Genomic DNA, 20,011 nt, shown 5'->3' on the forward strand with positions numbered 1-20,011 from the left:
ACGCAGCCAAAAAACAAACAAACAAACAAAAAACTTCACTCTTGGGACTTCCCTGATGGCACAGTGGTTAAGAATCCGCCTGCCAATGCAGGGGACACAGGTTCGATTCCTGGTCTGGGAAGATCCCACATGCCGCGGAGCAACTAAGCCCGCGAGCCACGGCGACTGAAGCCCACATGCCTAGAGCCCGTGCCCCACAAGAGAAGCCACCGCAATGAGAAGCCCGCACACCACAACGAAGAGTAGTCCCCACTCGCCGCAACTAGAGAAAGCCCACACGCAGCAATGAAGACTCAACACAGCCAAAAATAACTAATAAATAAATTTATTTTTTAAAAAACCTTCATTCTTTGACCCTCATAGACACTTGATAGGCTACCAGCAATCTTCCACCATCAAGTGCTTTCAGGTTCTTTACCCACAGATCACTTTACTTTTTATCTGGTAAGAAAATGTGCTTTGTTCTGGCTTCACTGGCTACTGGTAGGCTTGTCTTCATATCAGATGTCCCTCTGGGACAATGTGGCAAACCGTATCAGATAAAATTTAGGCTTACTTTTTTTTTTTTTACTTTTTGGCCACACCCTGTGGCATGTGGGCTCTTAGTTCCCTGACCATGGATCAAACCACCGCCCCCTGCATTGGAAGCACGGCATCTTGACCACTGGACCGCCAGGGAAGTCCCTAGGCTTAATCTTTGATCCAGCTATTTCATACCCAAGAATTAATCTTATAGAAATATATGCACAGAAGTATGGAAAAATGTGTGTCGGTATATATTTGAGGGTGGAGGAATAAGAAACTTCTACTTAAAACTGCTTGCCTGACAACCTATGATATTATTAGCATGACAGTCACGCTAATGTTTCTACTGCAGCCAGTCTGGACTTTTTAGGTGCTCGTAACTTCCTTTGGCCCCCATTCTATCAGTCCTTTGCAGAGGGAAACCTGACTATTGAAGCTTAGGAATTTTATTTGGTACTCTAAATAGTTTGTTTACAACAGGCTGTTCTTTAGACAGCTTTCTTCTGGGCACAAAAAATAGTACGAGTTAAACAACACTTGCCATGAGCCAGGCATATTCTAAGAGCTTTAAGTATATTTCATCTTCACTCAACCCTATGATTAGATATTATTATCACCTCCACTTGACAGATGAAGCTGAGGCCTGAAGAGGCTCAAGGTCAGGTAGGTATAAGTGAAAGAGACGAGACCCAGGTACTATGGCTTCAGCCTGCGTTCTCACTGACTCAGTTAACAGCGATGGTCCACTAAAGAGTTTCCACTTATCACCTTCAGAGGTGATACTTGAACCAAGTAGTCAGTCATATTCCAAGTTGTCATAATCACCATCATCACCCCCATCTTACATGTGAAAAAACTGAGATTCAGAGAGGTAACACCATGTTAGAAGCAGATGGAGAGCCAGATTTAAATGGAGTTTGCATCCAAAGCTATGTCCTTTCTGGTGTTCCTGCCCTTCAAACCTGAAGCTTTAGATGTGAGCACTAAACTTGCTCTGAGATGTGGGAAAACTCACTCTCCTCAGCTGATCAGCCTGGCAGAGATGGAGTCCACTGGGTCTAGTGACTACTAAGAATACAGTTAACTGGTGACCGTGCCATTTCCTATATGGATGCGACATGGCCGGATCTGTTCCAGATGTATTATAGGGAGAGGGGAACTTTCAGATCCACCCAAGCTCGTCACTGGGCCATCTCTTCTGAGTCTCCCATTGGGGAGAAGGAGATGTAGGTTATACGGGGAGATGAACACTGGGTCTTGTCTTACTAGTGAGCAGGGCCACTGCTAAAGGTATCTCTTCTACTTCCTGGTATCATGCAGCCACCTTGCCCTTCACCTCTCCCATGTCTGTTCTTTGCTCCTGGGGAACAGGCAGGCTTAAGGCCACATCAGGAATCCCTGTCAGCATTCTCTTGCTATTTTGCCTCTTCTGAGACCAAAGCAGAGGGAGGAGTTCAGCCAGTGCCTGCCAAGACCAGTCCATCCTGCTCTCTTAACTCCCCACCGTGCAGTCGGCCAAGAGGGGAACAAGCCCAGGTGGCGTGGGGCTCACAGGAAGTCTGGAGCAGCTCTGCACGAGTTCTAGTTGGTTACTGCGCTGGCCTCACACAGCTAGTTAACTATAAAGTGATATTTTACCTTCCATCTGGCTATGCACCCTGTCCTCGTACACATCCGGCATCTACCACGGGGCCTCACGTGGAACATATTCTAATAATGTTTTGGTGAGTGAAGAAGTGGATTCTTACTTCAGCATAAACAGGCCTTGATGGAAAATTCCATCTGGACTTTCCATCCCACACGGCAGCCACTAGCCACACAGAGCTATTGAGCACTTGAACTGGGGCTAGTCCAAGTTGAGATGTGCTGGAAGTGTAAAATCTGGACTGGTTTTCAAAGACTTAGTATGAAAAAAATGTAAAATATCAAAATTTTTACATGGATTACATACTAAAATAATATTTTAGATATATTAATACGATGTATTTCATTTTACTTTAACATAGCAACCAGAAAGCTTAAAGTTACACATGAAGCTCCTATTGTATTTCTATTGGGCACTGATGCTCCAGGCCAATATATAAGCCGTCGCTCTACTGAAACTAAAAATAAACTCCTAGGACCCCAGCAGTGTTTCAGAGTAGCACCAAGCAAGTAGCAGGAGTGACCTCCAGCAAATTCCTGAACCTGTCCGGGTCTTAGTTTCCACATCTATAAGAAGTGACTGGTAGAAGTATCTGCCCCACCAGGATTTTGTTATAGAGTCAAATCCAATTGTGAGTGAAGCCTCTGGAAAATGTAACGTGCGATAGGTATCTTCTGTTTTCTGGGCTCCCCTGGGAGGAAACCCGCTTTCCCTAATCCAACATCCCTGAGCTTGAGGACAGCCTAAGTCAGGATGAAAGTGGAAATATCTGGACAGCCAGAGATATGCTGCCCAACAGGATTCCTGGGGAAGGGACTCGGTCAAACAGGAGAGGCCAGTGAGTTTCTTAATATACCAGTCAGAACAAGCTGTCCATCTGCGAAATGCTCCTTTGTGACTTACACTGTACTGCATAGGATGCTAGAACCACCGCTGAGTTAAGAGGGCAGGTTAACCTGTCAGAAGAAAAACATATTAGGAAAGTCACCAGAACCCACGACCGCCCAAAACGCTCACTGATTATGGGTAACACATGTCTTTTTCTTGGATTAACCATTAAAAAAAATCACGAATAATAACAAAGAATTTTAGGATACTCAATCTCAAAAAGTAAAGCTAAAAGTAACACACTAAAGAGTCTCTGAAATTAAAAGAGAATTTTTCCATGTTTAAAATAATATATATTAATACAAATACCATGAGGCTAAAGGTTTAATGTTGGCCAGGGTTTGGCTGGTCAAGAAAGGTCAGGCTCATATCACTAAGAGAAAAATTGAGAAAAGTGTACTCTTAGATCAATGGGCAGGCAGCCTTTGTCTCTTTCTGGTAAAGACGTGAGACTTCTCATAGGGCTAACTGAATTCCTGAGTTCTGCTGACTCTGATTCTTGATGACCTGCTTTCTAGAAGGATGACATCCTCTTAGAAGGGAAAAACAGAAAAGTATTCTGAATTTTAAAACTCCTGTGGGTTTTGAGTTACTTAATTAGTTACAATGACTTAAGATTCCTAAATCTATTCACCCTCCTGCAACTTCCCAGCTAGAGGGAATGGTCTGCTACCCCTCGGTTGTCCTGCCATCCACTGGAAATCCACGAACCCAAGGTTGGACTTGTTTTCCTTCTTTCCTCTTAAGCTCACTGCCCTCCCAAACACCCTGTTTCAGCCAATGACGCCATCTCTGTCATAGTCCAAATCATCTTGGTTGCTCCCTTCTCTCCATTCAGCTACAGATTTCACGGTCTGCCTAGGAGCTCAGCCGGCAGATCTGGGGCAGGAATCACTGCCAGGTGGAGGAACACATGAATAGAAGCAGGAGTGAGGGCTTGCAGGGTTGGGAGGGGGGGGACCCAGATTTTAAAAGCATTCTTCCCAGCAACCTTGTGAAAAGTGGAGAAAACATGCAGTTTCCATGGCAGCCCATGAAGTTCCCAAGATATGAGTCACCCCCAGCTCTCTGACTAATCTGGTTGGCTCACCAGCGTTTCCCTTCTGGTCAGCTGTGTTGTGTGCTGGTCCTGAAGCTGCATATAAATATGAAGGTAGCCTTCCCTATCTGAGGGGCCCCATCTTTCAAGTAACCATGTGTTCTTGCTCGAACTTCTAAATGCAGATATGTCTAGGGATGCTTGCTATATATTCGATCATCTGGAGACTCAGAGAGCCCAAAGGAAGAGCAAACATCAGCATGCACTTTCCTACCGAGATGGGCTTCAGTGAAATCTAAGCTGGTGTCCTTGCTACAGGAAGAGCAGGTGAATGGGATTCAGAGAAAAGCTTAAGAGAGTGGCTAAGGGGGTTCAGTCTAGATGGAAGAAACAATCCTATGAGTAAGTCAGGAAGAACAACATTTCCAAAGAATGGTGTAAATAACAAACTAAAGAACACCATGTTCTTTGACAGATTTCTTCCTTGCTCTCCAGGCTTTAGGGTCTCCATCTGTCAGACAAGATCACCTATCTCTTCAGGAAGGAGGGGTTGAACAAGAACTTTCAAACCCGGGAGAAACACTAACTAGATCCACTGAGTCTGTCAGGAGATCCACGGCTACTAAGGGCTGGATGCCACCCTGACAGCCCACCACCCCCAGAGAGATGAGGGCCGCCTGCAGGCCTGACAAGGATGGCAGGGACCTAAGCCAGGACGTGGCCCTCAACAGGTTTCTACTGATTCATACCAAACAAGGGGCATAAGAAAAAATGAAGATGACCAATTTCTAATATTTGGAGAGCTAGACTGGAAGCTCCCAAGGTAGGGGTAGTGGGCCCAGCCTCACTGGACCAGCACAGTCAGTACCCATCTCGTAATGTGTGCTATTTGCAAAATACGTATGGGGAAAACAAGTCAGTGCGTAGAAAAGAAAGACACAACTAGTTCTATCACCACAGAAGGCAGCCTGGACCCAGGACAGGCAGGGGTGGGTAATTTCAACCTAGAGTTACCCTGAAATATAAGAAGGCTGCCTCAGGAAAGCCCCTCGTCCTCTTCCAGCCTTTTTTATAGATTCGGTTCCTGCCAAATCCCTCCTGCTTAAAACCCTCAACAGCACTCCTCTGCCTGGTAGATCCAAGACGCAGGTCTCTGTTTGACAGGAGGAGCCCTCTCTCTCTCTGTTCTGCTGTAGGCCCCCAGCATGTGGTCTCCAATTGGGACTGTCCGGGGGGAGGCGATGTCCTCTCTGCCCAGTGAGATTTAATTCCTCACTTCTCCACCAACCCCAACTCATCACAGAAATCCACACTCTTCACAAAGCTCACACCGGCATCTCCTTCTCCTAAAACCTATGATGGCTGTGGTCTCCACCGCCCATATTGGTCCCAATTGCTTCACGAGCTCCTATCTCATTTCCCCAACCAGACTGCCAGGTCCCTCATGGAAGCACAGTGGAGGCTTCTGAAGACCCTCCTTAGTAGAAGGAAAGAGGGGGTGGGGAGGATGAGAGTAAGACATGGCTGTTCCCACCCGTTTACCTGCTGCACTGTCTCCTGTAAGTCAAGAAAAAAACTCTGGATTTGGAGAAGGTGGCTCAGGGACCACTGACTTGGAATTTCTCCTCCTTCCTGAGCCTCTCAGATACTTTGCAGTCACGGAGATGGTCCTGATGTACAAGAAGTGCTGAAGCACGGATAGATGCTCCTGTCTTCCAGCCAAGTTCCCCAGAGAGAAAATGAGTCACCTCTGGGTACTAAGGGGCTCAGCCCGTTTTACATTCAGGATCTCTCCTTCCCTCCCTTTAAAGTTTCTCAGGTCTTTACCAGAAAGATAACTGTACCTTCTGTAATAAAATTGAAACAACATGAAATGAGGTTTGTCAATCCTCAGCTTCTCCAAATCCAGACCAAGCTAGAAACAGATGTCTCAAGCAGGATGCTGCTTTCAACATCCATTCTTTGTTTGCATTTAATTTGTTACCAGAAATGTACACTCATTAGATTAAACCCAGGAATTTCAGTAGTCTGGGGGAACTGACAGGAAAAGAAGAATACGAAAGTCTCATTACCTTCCTTCACAAATATCCATCTTCAGTTGTAAGAAATACAAATGCCTATGAAATAATTGTTTTCATTAATTCACAATACTCAAATTAAAATAAGCCAAAAAAAATTGATGAGTCAAGGACAAGACCTGCACATGTGAAAAACAAAACACACAAAGACATTTTGTCTCAAGTATCAGGCGCTGTTTAGTCCACTGCAAAGCTACGCCCCTTCAGTAATAATGGCTCGTGAGGCTGCTTTAGTCTCAATGGGTAGTGGCGGGGGGCACTTCCAGCCGGCCTCCCACCCGCACATGCTCTCTTGGGATGGCTGAGCAAGGATGGATGGGGTGAGAGCAGCCCAAACAACCAGCTGCTGCTGCTGCCGCCAATGAGCGCCCCCGGCCTGGACCTACCCAGTCAAACTCGGGGTATCTGAGAGCACCAGGATCCACGGGCGGCCCCCCGCACACCGAGGGGCTGCTGTTCTGAACATCTGCACACCTATGTTCCCTCTGTGTGAAGTTACTGAGAGGTGGAGCGTCTAGGAAGACACCTCCTTGGCTGGGGTGCAAGCACCCAGCTGAGCTTTTTCCTGTGTCCCAGGAACTGTGGGTGCCTGAGCAAAAGCATAGACATCAGTCATCTACAGGCTGCCAGGCCTCCTGGGTGAATCCTGCACTTGTCTGTGAGTTCCCAGCAATGTCGCTTCAAAACCCGGGACTTGATTTGTGGGCAGAACTTGTTAAGTTCTTGGTTAGTCACGGGACCCTCCATCCAGGGAGCAGGAATCACAAGGCATCAACAGTGCTGTGCAGGCCGGGAAGGGCCCTGGAGACTGTTATATTTAGGGACATGGCATACATAGGACACTTGACCTCTGGCTCCCACTCTTTGTTAAAAGCCTGGATTCACACGGGATAGACATTCCAGCATCTGGCCAAGATGACAAAAGGGAAAATTCTTGAAATCCAATACAGATGCAGCAGAAGTGTTCAGGGCCAGGAGAGAGAATTTCGGCAATTTAAACAAACCAGTCTCAATATTCCTTCTAATTTCTATGTTTAAAGGTTAAGGCGCCAGTGTTTTGAGATGTGAATGCGTCACATGGTATTACAACCCTGTATTTGCACAGTTCTGGGCTGTGTGTGGTACTTCATAACTTATCGCCTCATTTCAACCTCGTAAGAACTCTGCGGTGGGTACCGCTACCTCCATTTTTTACTGATGAGGATACGGATGTCGTATGGGTTATGTGGGGTCAGTTATGTCTTATTTCCACCTGGACACGCATGCTATGAAAACAATCTGATTATGCTACAAATTTCTTATGCATCTAATGACTAAAAAGCTTAGGATCCATCTCCTAACTCTGATATTACTTTGACTGTAATTATCACCAACTACTCCTACCGTGCTGAATGCCAGAGCATCGAGAGATGGTATGACATACATTTGCTGATTCTCTCTTATTCCAAATTGGAATCTCTATCTTTTCCACCTAGGAGAACACAATTGGTCCTTTCTAGTTTGTTCCTATATTTACCCAAGCTGAAATTCAACTGGAATTAAGTGTTCTCTCCTCCTATAATGCTACTGAGAGAAAGAAGAGAAGGAACAGAATTACAGATAATCCAGTGGTAAATCTGGACTTTCACTGACAAGCCCAGCTAAGCAGAAGGTCTTCCTCGGGATGTAAAGGAGAACGGGAACCTGGAGACCCCTGTTCATCAAATGCTACTTTGTCATATATTCAGCAACGTTTCTGAGTCAACCCCAGGACATCATACACAAAGAGATCAGAATAGTGGAATGATGCCCAAACTTAGGAGACCTCCTAGGAATCCTGAGAGAGTCTGATTTTGAGACTGCCCGTATATGAAAGTCTGTTTAGAACGGTCTAAATTTATCAGAAACAGCCACCGTGGAGGCTCATAATCAAGGAGACGGTTAGCAATTAGAATAAAGGAAGTCATTTAAAAGAGATGCTTGGTGTGCCTGACTTCAGAAATGTAACACTCATTTCTGGAGTGCACCCCAATCCATGACCTCAACTTCAGAAAAAAGCAATAAATGCCTCCCTGCCTAGATCCTTAGTAAACAAACAGGAAAGAACAAATACCACGTCTATATTCCTCCTTTGACCCTTGAGAGCGAAATTTCTTTAAAGGGGAACTCATTTTTGCATAGGCTACAGAGCTGGGGCTTAAAAAAGATACTACGTATAATACTGTACATCAACTATACCTAAAAAAAAAAAAAAGACACTAAGTGCCAGGAATATAGGCAAAACTCTTCATTAAAGTAAAAACAAAACAAAACAATATTTTTTTGAATTAATGGTGGAAGCCTGGCCCAGCCTAAGAAGAAGATCTGGCAGTCCTGGCTATTCCCCAGCTCGGTAGGAGCCACAGGGGTGGCTGCTGCCATGACTCCTGCTGTGTTAAGAGAAATCTGTTACCCACATCCCAGAAGGTGACAGCTATACTCTACTCTACACTGCGGGGGACCACCCATCTTACCATGGAGGTTGAGTAGTGGGCTTGAGTGTCAGTCTGGAACTAGTGACTTTTAGGAAGGACACGGACAAACCGAATTTTATCTGGAACTTAGGTAAGAACAAAATTTAGTCTATTATTTGTCTTCAGCCAAAATCTGCCTCTCTGTAGTCTCCACCCACTGGCCGTAATGCTACCATCAAGCACATCTAATTCCCCCTTTCCCATGACAGCCCTTGGAAGATCTGAAAGCAGCCTTCATTTCTGCGAGCTTTCTCTCCATCCTGACCTCCCTACTTTCCTCAGATGTCCCTCAAATGACAGGGAGGCTCAGCAGAAAGAAGCTTTCCTGTGGGGTATGGAAGTAGCATCCAACGACCGAGAGGGGCCCTGGAGAAGGGCTCCTGGGTTAGGCTGGCGTGAGTGATCCCTTCACTCACGTACTCTGGCAGCCGCAACCCTAGGGCTGCAGCATCTCAGGGAGGACACAGGGCAATGAGGGACGACCACCGGTTTAGGCAGTGCAGGTCGCACTTGGGGTGGGAACCCTTCAGTGGGTAGTAAAATCAATTTAATGAGCCACAAGTGACATTTTAAAAGAAGAAAATAGAAAACTTAAGAGTGCTTTGCAATTACTATTGTTTCATGAAATATCTACTTCAGTAATTTACATATATCTGTGTAATGCATTACAAAGCAAAATATATTTTTTATTGTGGGGTTATGATTACAAAAAAGCCACCACTGGTTAAAAACACACACACAAATACACACACACACACACACACACATATAAAATCCATCATGACATTTTTTAAAGCATCCCTTGAACAGAATTTGATATTCAGTAGTAGCCTGAATATTTCCAGTAGGGAAATCCTGGTGGGGTCATTTCAAACATATTCTCATAGATCATGTCACCACTTTGCATCCACCGGCTTATGAGCTGACCTGTTGAGTGTCCTACACTCCCCCTTAGTCCACCAGCATGAAAAGCTGTTATGAGGGAAACTCAAGGCATCACGTGTATGTCCCGTGGTTACCCAATGAGTCACGCTGGACATCTTATACCAGCTTAAAATTTAACCTAATAGTAAACACAAGTCAAATCTCCAACGTCTTCTATTGTAGAGGGAAGAGGTGTACAAAGAAGACAAAATAGTAATAGACTAATATTTGGCCTTTAAACACATTAAAAGTTCAAATGTGATCATGTGATTACCATTATTTTTTTAAAAAAAAGGAAAAAACAAAAGAGCACTTTATGTCCAAGTTAATGTCTCTTCCTTGGTGATGGTCTCATGGCCACAATGGGCACAGGATAGGATTCAATAATCCTGAACATTCATTGCTTTTTTTCTGGTGGAAGAGTTTCCCTCTCTAAGAAAAACAAATGTTTCAATCATAGGAGGGCTGGCTGTTGCCCTGGGGGGAGGGGAAGGAGAGGCCCAGGCGAGCTTGCAGAGTCCATGTTCAAACAGCAACAACTTTCCTGTGCCCGCCCCTCCATTCCAAACACGGGTCCTCATCCAGAAAACCCATGTGCCAGCTCAACACCAGGGCCAGGACCTGCGCCAAGCCTGGAGGGGTAAACAAGTCTCACAGCCCTCTGGCCCTTATCTGTTTCACGGATTGCCTGAACCACAGATTCACGGAGGCGGAGGAAAGACACTGACCCGGCCTCCTCTCCTTTGCAGCTCCTACCAACAGGGGATCTGATAGAAAGTTCTCAGTTCAGAGACCTCTCGTTCTCCTAAAGAGTTCAATCCTAGCCCCTCAGAGACACTGCGCTGTTTGACAGGTAGATGACTGTTTTACAAACTTCCTGATTGCAGTAGCAGAAAATAACTGCGTTCTCTGAACACAGGTGCTCAACATGCAGGGGAAGCTGGACGGAAGGGGAAGGTAGGAGGTGGTGGATGGGAGCGTGCTGGGAACGGCACCAAATCAGGAGGCCAGAGAAGGAGGCTCAAGATGAAAATGAATTCGCCGACTAAAATTTCAATACATGTACCCCCCAATTTTTACTGGGACGTAACTGTTGGTGCAGTTATACCCAAGTGAAGTATCTGGCCACAGTGATAAATTAAAGAGTACATTTTCAGTGGTTACTCATTTTTATATACTAAATAGAAAACTTAAAAAAAATGTTTTTACCTGGTTTGTTCTTGCTGCAGTGTGTTGGGATCAGGTATAAAAAATCTTACTCGAAAATGCAGGGTACAGGGGATACCTCCTACAACATTTTTCAAAAACAAATTAAATTTTCCCTTTAAAAAAGTCAATGTATGTAAGCGGCTACTCTCCCATAAGTGATGCATTTTTCACTAGACCACAGCTTTTTCTATCAATAAAAGGACTAATTTCAAAAAAGGAGTGCATAAGTTAGTTAAGTGTTCAGAAATCTCCAAGTCTACAAGAAGTAAAATATTTTTGCAACATCAGCATAAAATGAGGTATAATCTACTTCCTATTACATGTTTAACTTAGGGATGTGTTCAAACAATGCACTCCATTATCTGTATTAGGAACTTTAAAAATCCTTAAATCAACAGATTATACAAAACTCACAAAGAAGTAATCTCCCACATATATAATGACTTCATACTTTTCAAATGTTTTCATGTACACTCTTGAATTTAAATACCGCCATGACTATGAGTAAGCTAGCCTGCTGTCGACTGCACTGTGTAACAGATGAGCCACCAGGCTTGGAGATGTGACTCGCCTTGGGTCACACAGCCAATGATAACACCAGACTTACAGCACTGAGTCTTTTGATTCTGCATTTTAAAATCATTTTTATACTGCAAAATATTTCATGCTTTTAATGCAAAGTGAATTCTAAAAATGATTAATACAGTAGCAAATATTACACAGCTAATATACTCAAATACGGCTTTATGCAACAACGCCAAGAGTCCATTTGCTTGCAAGGATAAAATTAGCCCATTTCTTCTGCTGGATGTGGCAACAGGAGATCAGATTGTGTTGCTAAGATCCCATGCTCTTCTTCACGTCAATTTCTCTCCTCTCCATTACTCAGTATTCACTGGCTCTTTCCAGCACTTTCTGGCTCTGTGAAACTCAAGCTTTTCCCACCCTGCCTCCCTCACTGATCTCCTCTACATTAGTTCACTATGGGCTCCACCCTCCCTTCTCAGAAGTACCCTCTGTCTTTGTCTCTGGATTGTATCAAAGACTCTAATGGTGTGTGTGCACCTATGAACATACCTGTGTACAGGTACCTGGGTACCTGTGGGTGGTTCTGTAATTCTGGGTGCGTGTGCGGCCCTGCATGTCGGCCAGGTTTGGGGCATAAGGTGCATAAAGGGGAACAGAGAGCGTGATGTTGGAAAACCAGGTGAAGGGTGCAGTGAGGTGTGGTTCGAAAACCCACCTAACTGGGAATTAACCTACAGCACTGGGATACACTCACGTGTATGTCTGTGACACTATTTACCCATGCCTTTGTTTCCTGTGAATGGAACTGTGCTGTTGAAAAGGACTGTGTGTGTGTGTGTGCGCACGCGTGTGTGTGTGTGTGTGTGTCTCTTTCCCATCCTGGCTCTCACACTGGGCTAAAAAAAGCCATCCTTCTTCCCCTTTCTTTCCTATAAAATGAAATGTGGAATTCCTTTGCTCTTAGCTGTCTTCTTTCACCTTTCCCTTTCTTGCCCATATTTGGTGAGGACCCTTGGGGGCTGATCTGGAAGCATCTCTGCTAACTCAGAAGTCAGACAGGGAGAAGTCAGCTTACTCACGTCTCTTGGACCACCTGGAATCCAGGTACCAGATGTTACAGGTACGCTGAGGATTGGAGGAGAGAAATGGGCCACGATACACTAATACCTAGTGTTCAACCGACATGGGAAGGTCACACCCACCTTTTAACTGCTTCCTGATGGGTTTGCTTGCTTCAAGCCATCTCTGTTGGGTAAGAAAACATAAGATATAAAACCAAACCCAGCGGGAGCCCAGCACGTCTTCAAGGGAGGGTACTCACAGGAGAGTCCACTGAGTCATCACTGTGCTGCAAACCAAAATACTCCTTTTCCGTCACGCCCAAGTAGTTGTAAGCCATATCCAGGAGAACTTGACCAGTGTCTTGTTTCTAGGGGAAAAAAATGTCCAGTGGGCAAAATTTTAAAACAAATTAAGAACTGGTGTTTAAAAGTCTTTATTGCAGGCAAGAAGGTGTTAAAACACGCAGAGAGATTTCATGCACACAGGTACCCTACAATAAGAAATATTAATAAGAATTTAATAAATTCCAAATTAAGAAGCCCCACGGAACATATGGAAAGTAGGGCTAAGATAAATATGATTTAAGAGAATGAGATAAATTTAATTTTCTAAGATTTCTTCCTTCCTCTTAGCTGAGATTCCCAAGTGATAACGTCTAACTTGGAAAACTCAGGTATCCCAATGACAGTAAACTCTCCGTGACCTACCCACGGATTATCCACAGCAAAATGTTAATCCTCAGGCGCCATGCAAGTATACACAGGGAGGAAAACTCTACTAACAGCATGAAGGAAGACAGCTAAGAATACGCAAATGCCATTGGAAATACCCTCCAAGTGATTTGGCAAGGGACACTGGAGGATTATCTGCTTCCCTACTCCCCGGCATCTGAAGTGAGAAGCCAGTGGAGACTTTCAACCACACTTCACGTCCAGAGCAGGGCTCAGACACCTTCGCCACTCAGTGTTTTCAGACCGGGCACAGTGCTGGGCGTGGGGACAGAGCCATAACACGTGTCCCTTTCCTGCCCTCCTGGAGAGGCCAGCCGTGCAAGCAGCGACCATAACTCGGTGTGTCAAATGCCAAAGAACACTCCGGCACAGTGAACACACACACAGGACAACACAAATGGGTGACTCAACCTGGGGACAAGGGAAAGCAGTCCCTGACCTGGTTCTGGGAGGCTGACAGGGCTGAGTGCCACGCCCTCCCTCCAGGCGCAGGAGCTAAGAAAAGGCATCAAGAGGACAGCCCAGCACAAAGGCACAGGGGTGGGGAATCGCGAATTCTCCTTTAACAGGCAGACTTCTTGGGAATCCTTTGAACCAAACCATTTAACTTAAGGGCAATGTGAGTCAGAAAGAGACCATGTATAGAACCAGCAAAGGCAGCTTTTTTGAGCACCTGATAGCAGATGATGTACCTGAAAACAGGTCACCATAACCAGGATGAGGAGAATTAGATAACTGTCACCCCCTCCTGCAGCCACTTCTCCGGGACAGTCTCACTTATCTGGCCCACAGTGTGGGAACACACGGCACCGCCTGTGTCCTGAACACATCCCCCTTCTGGCCCCAGGGCCCTGGTTCCCGCTGCTTCCTCCACTTCCCAGGTCACCTCCCATCCCAGGGGAATCAGGACAGTGTGGAAAAGATGACCTGGTCCACATACTCTAAATCATGAGATATTCTCCCTCCAAATTACGAGATACTCTTGATGCAAAGAGCTATCTGCTCCCCTTGTTGAAATTATTATTTGTATGATTTTATGTTATGTTTAATATATATTATTAATAACTTTAATCTATTGGGCATCTACAAGGAGCCTGCCACAGTATTCTGCACTTTTTATGTATGATCTCCAATCTTTGCAGCCATGTCACATAGCTGTCAACACCATCCCCTGTGCTGATGAGCAAACAGGCCTCAGAGGCTCCGTGCCTTGTGCTGTCAGCCGACGGACAGTCTGACTGCCTGACTCAGGAGTATTTGATGCCAGAGTCTGCAACGTTACCACCACACTGCCACTCTCCCCTCTGGAGTGCATAATTCATCCATTCCAGGATCTGCACAACTCACCGAGTTCTCAAAAGGAATTGAAACAAGATACATTTTTGATAAGAACAACCCTCCCGGCCCGGCGCCTGCCCCACAAGAGGTCATCTTGGCTACATCAGGTCACTGTCCGTGACAGTCTCGCTCTCTGGGCGGAGCTAAGAACAGCTGATGTCCAGGTCAGCTTCCCCGAGGATGGCCGCTCCTGGTCGTAAGACCACCTGGGCTGAAGGATCTGAATGCGACAGCGCAAATGACCCCCAGGAGCAGAAACATATAAAGTGACAGAGATTCGAAGTTGCAGCCAGGCCCTCAAATTGAAGTTCAGTGTGACTCAGCCTTGACCAGGCTGCTGGAAGCTTGGGGGGCAGCACAGGCAGCAGTGACAATAACAACATTTGTAACTGAAGATGACCAGGTGCCCACTGGACGCCAGGCACGTGATGATCACTCTGGGTGGATACCGTCCGCATTCCCCTCTACAGGGCTCAATCACTCCTCCTCCTTAGAATACATCCTTGCCTGGGATTCTCATTCCCTCTTGGCCTCCCCTTATCTCCCTGGACAGTCCTGCTTGTTCCTCATCCCCGCAACCGTTGAACACCGAACCTCATTCGTATCTTCTGTCTATTCACTTCTCAGGTGATCCTGAAGTACCACATCTACCCTGGTAACACCCACATATGTATCCCAGCCTAAACCCTTCCCTTAAACTCCTCTTTTTTTTTTTTTTTTTTTTTTTTGCGGTACACGTGCCTCTCACTGTTGTGGCCTCTCCCATTGTGGAGCACAGGCTCCAGACGCGCAGGCTCAGTGGTCATGGCTCACGGGCCCAGCCACTCCACGGCATGTGGGATCTTCGCGGACCGGGGCACGAACCCGTGTCCCCTGCATTGGCAGGCGTACTCTCAACCACTGCGCCACCAGGGAAGCCCCTAAACTCCTCTTTTGTATACCTAATGCCATTTCTACGCAGACGAGTAACAGGCATCTCAAACTCACCCTGTCCGAAACAGAACCAGTTATTTCTGCCCCCAAACCTGCTCCTCTTGCAGGCTTTCCCATTTCTATAAATTGCAGCTCCATCTTGCCCACTGCTCAGGCCAAAAACCTTGGGAGTCACCTTGAGGCCTCTTTCACATCCCAAATACCACTGGTTCCACCTTTAAAGTAGTTCCAGACTTGGTTTACTCTTAGCCGCATTAACTGCCCTGTCCAATCATCATGGTCTCTCCCACAGACTAACAGTCTCAGCCCTTGCCCCACCCCCTGCCCCAGTTTAGTGTTGACCGAGCATCCAGAGTGATACTTGAGTCAGATCATGTCAGGTCTCTGCCCAAACTCACCAATGCAGAACAGAGCCAGTGCTCAGAATGACCTACAAGGCTCTACACAATCCCCCTATCCCCTCAAGAGGAAAAAAGTTACGTTAAAAAAGTTACGTTAAAAAAGTAACAAGGGCCTCCCTGGTGGCGCAGTGGTTGAGAGTCCGCCTGCTGATGCGGGGGACACGGGTTCTTGCCCCGGTCCGCGAAGATCCCACGTGCAGCGGAGTGGCTGGGCCCGTGAGCCATGGCTGCTGAGCCTGCGCGTCTGGAGCCTGTGCTCCGCAACGGGAGAGGCCACAACAGTGAGAGGCCCATGTACCGCAAAAAAAAAAAAAAAAAAAAAAAAAAATTGGTTTTTTTCTCCAGACTTAGTGGAAAAGAGGAAAAAATTAACTATTTGCACCAAAATGTTCTGCTGTGACATAGGAAAATGACCAAGTACAGTGTTATATTCCATCCTTTTTATCGGTGTTTTTTCTGTCTGTACCATCTGCTGTGTTCATTTCTCCAAACTCATGTCCACCTTGATGTGGGAGTAGGGGATAATCTTGTCGAAAGGCACACTGGTGCATGTGTGTCTGCTAGTTCACTTGTCCTTGACAATATTTAACAATATTAAAGAAAATCTTTTGAAACGGCTGTTAGGAAAAACAAAACACAACAAAACAACCCATCACCTGTTATCTCTCTGACCTCATCGCCTCCTCCCCTCCTCCTTCCTCATTACACTCCAGACGCACTGGCTTCTAGCCTGTTCTGCAACCACACTAAGGGAAGGGGACCCCGCCTCAGGGTCTTTGCTCTGCTGTTTCTTCTACCTGGAATGCGCTTTCACACAGTTCCTCCCCTTACTTCCTTTAGGTCACCTCTGAAATGTCATCGTATGAGTGAGGTCCTCCCGAATCGCTTCTATAAAATGACAAATGACAACCCCACTCCTTGCCCTGTCCTTAACTCTCCACCTTCCTTATCCCGATTTTTCTTCTAAGTACATGATACTGCCTGACATAGTACACATTTGTTTATGGTCTGTTTCCTCCCTCTAGGATGTAAGCTTTAAAAGGCCAGGGATTTTGCTCTGTTTTGTTCACTGCTGTATTCTTTGTACCCAGAACAAAGCCTGGCATGTAGTAGGTGCTCAGTAAACACGTGCTGAATAAACATTCATGTTCTTGTTGGGAAGAAGATGTATGGCTGAGGAATAGCTCCAAGACAGACAACATAAATTTTAACAAAGGAGCCATGTCTGAACTAAGCTGTCAGTTTACAGCAACTGGAAGAGAACTTCGGGGCCTCTACAGAGCAGCCACCGTGCAGCGACTTCATGCACACTGCCCTCTTCTCTTGCCTGCTCAGCCATCAACGTCCACAGTGACCTGGGGTCAGCAGGAGGCAAACTCATGGGTGGGGGAAGACCCCAGCAGGGACCACTTTTTGTCACCCTTCAAATTCTTGTGGCCTTCTAACATCCCCCAGTTGTTCTCCGGTACCCTCTCTTCTCTTTCTGACGCTTTCCATTGCACACTGAATTTTCCAGGCTGGGGCAGATGCTGGCAGCCAATCTGGGGTTGGAGGCGACCCCTTAGAACTGGCCAGAGGATGGGAGAGACAGGCAAAGGCCACGAACACCCAGTGGTGACTGGGGAGGGGCGCGGCAGCAGGGACGGCTACTGGTCAGGCATCTTCCTGCTGACGTAGGATTGGAGAGCCCGTTTCTAGCCCTGCCTCTGCTTGAGGTGCACAAGCCAGGCCCTCCCTGAGCCCTGCCATCTGGGAGGCTAACCATCTCACTACCCTCCAGAAAGGACCCACCATTTACCATTTGCACATTTAATGAGTACCTGCTGTGAGGCAGGCACAGGGGAAACGACACTATTGCCATTCTCCAGGAGCTCGCAGTTTAAAGAGTGACATATAACCAGATAATTACAACCACTATTCATGCAATGTGACAGGGGCCCTAATAAAGCACACACAGGGCACCATTATTGGAGAATCAGCTCAGGAAGTCAAAGACGTCACTGAAGCAGTAACATCTAAGACTCACACAGTTCACAAACAAGAGGGGGGAAGACACGCCAGGTAGAGGTAAGATTATGGACAAAGTTTTTAAGGTTATTTCTAGTTCAATCTCAACATACAAGATCTGAGACCTCAAGCTTTTAATTTAAAATAATTTCTCTTCATTTTATAAACCAACAGATGAAAAGTATTTCTTAGGGGCATTAATTCAGAAAAAATTAAATTTGGAGAACTCACATTAACTTTAAAGGTCTGTACCAAGCCATCTAGAAAGCAGATGCTGCAGATGACTTCGGATCGAGTTTTCTCTTTGGGTAATTCTGAGGTGCGTATGTTATTAATTCTTCCACCGAACGCACGTAACCGGGAGGTCATAACTATCGTTGAATAACCTGTAACAGAAGACACACCTGGTTAGCTCTGATGTGCAAATTACCAGTTCCATGTGAACATACCTCCCATTCCATCCATCCCTCACCTGTCTGCCTTGACCCTCACAAAACTGTCTCAAGAGCTCAGATAAATGAGAGCCAGATAACAGACCATGTTTCCATCTGAGTTTCGACTTTTAAGCAGCTTTAAACAATATTTATTGCTCAATTATAACACGTTCAGAGAATTATATGGCTTATTTGTGTCTTATTATCTCCCTCGTCTAAATCTTCTAAATTTATATTTCCCAGGTTTTAAATTTGTTAATGTTTTACAACTTTATATATTTGTGTATTACACCTCTAAGGTTTTACAGAACTAAATGTGATGCAAAAATGATTTAAAATATGAAGATTTTATTGATCATTAGACTACATTAAGAACATCTATTCATTAAAAGACTATTTTTTAAAAAAAGACCCACAGAGATATTTGTAATATATAACTACAAAGAATATATAAAGAGCTACTACAAATCAAAATGAGAAAAAACAAACAACTAGGTAGAAAATGGGAACATTAGTTGTCAAAGGAATGCAAACTAAAACCTCAAAGCAACAGAACCACACCCCCACCAGAATGGCTATGATGAAATCCAACAAAACCAAGGGTTGGCCATAGTGTGGAGTAACTGGAACTCTCAGGCACTGTTAGTGAGGATGTAAATTAGTGCAGCTACTTTGGAAAACTGTTTGACAGTGTCTACGAGAGCTGAACATATGCACATTCTGTGAAATAATTCCACTCTTAGGCATATTCCCAACAGAAAAGTATATATTTATCCATTAAAAGACATGCATAAGAATTTTCATAATAGCTCCAAATTGTAAAAGACCCAACAGAACGGATAAACTGTGGTGGAGTCCCACCATGCATGACTACCCAGCAAAGGAAATAAATGAACTACTGTTGACACACAACACGAATTCCTCTAGTGTTGTGTTGAGCAAAAGCATCCAAGACTCAATAGATGACCTGTATAGCGTGATTCCATTTACATAAAGTTCAGAACAGGCAAAACTAACCAACAGAAGACAGGATAGCAGTTACCTCTGCATGTAGTGACTGGGGGGTGTCCAGGGGTCTTCTGGGATGCTTATATTCCATCTCTTAATTGGGGTGCTAATAACACTGGTGTACTCACTTTGTGAAAATCCACCAAGCTCTACCCTTATGATTTGTGCTCTTTTTTTGTATGTATATTTCAACAAAGTTTACTTTAAAAATACATGAACGAAGAGGGAATTAGAGAGAAGTTTAAAAATCTGAGCATGGTATATTAGGGAACAGTAATGAAAGCGGTTTTATCAATGAATACAATTGTGAAGTGTTAGACTAACAGACTAAAGCAGTATGCAACGGAGCACATGGTCACTTCGTGCCGGCGGGAGGGACAAGGGTCCAGGCCAGCTCCTCAGCTTAGGAACGGAGGTGTAAATCTGACAAGATTGGGTGGAGGAGCAGATAAAGATGAAGGACTTAAGAGCAATTTAATGTTCTTTAAAAAATTCTCTATAAACTTTCTATGATGAGCCGGGCCTTTGCACATGCTGTTCCCTCTGCCTGGGAAGCTCTTTCTGCTTTTCTTCACCTGAGAACTCCTACTCAGGCCTCAGTGCTTGGCACAAGGATCACCTCCTCAGGGAAGCCTTCCCTGGCATCCCTAACGACTCATATATTTGTTATAGGCTCTCTACAGTGCTCATCATAATTTCACATTTATAACTGATGATGTATTTAATATCTGCTTCTGCCGCTAGAAGCTGAGCTTCACGAGGGCAGGAA

The 20,011-nt window shown here is 45.3% G+C and overlaps 1 protein-coding gene across 8 annotated transcripts in view; it reads right to left on the minus strand.

The window, feature by feature from the left end:
- Positions 1-20,011, minus strand: part of PTPN3 (protein tyrosine phosphatase non-receptor type 3) — a 110,065-nt gene that overhangs the window by 56,628 nt on the left and 33,426 nt on the right. For 5 of the 8 annotated variants that reach the window (XM_082627659.1, XM_082627653.1, XM_082627654.1 and 2 more), the window contains 6 exons: positions 18,032-18,186; positions 12,650-12,757; positions 12,531-12,573; positions 10,801-10,879; positions 6,170-6,214; positions 3,074-3,126 (listed from right to left, as the gene is read on the minus strand). In XM_082627659.1, the coding sequence (XP_082483785.1) occupies positions 3,074-3,126; positions 6,170-6,214; positions 10,801-10,879; positions 12,531-12,573; positions 12,650-12,757; positions 18,032-18,169 (466 nt within the window). In that variant the 5' untranslated portion in view covers positions 18,170-18,186. Of the gene's footprint in view, positions 1-3,073; positions 3,127-6,169; positions 6,215-10,800; positions 10,880-12,530; positions 12,758-18,031; positions 18,187-20,011 lie in introns of those variants that run through there. The other 3 variants (XM_082627657.1, XM_082627655.1, XM_082627656.1) reach the window with 3 other exon arrangements.

This window comes from Mesoplodon mirus, assembly GCF_964341445.2.
Source record: "Mesoplodon mirus genome assembly, chromosome: 1".
Lineage (NCBI taxonomy): Eukaryota > Metazoa > Chordata > Mammalia > Artiodactyla > Ziphiidae > Mesoplodon > Mesoplodon mirus.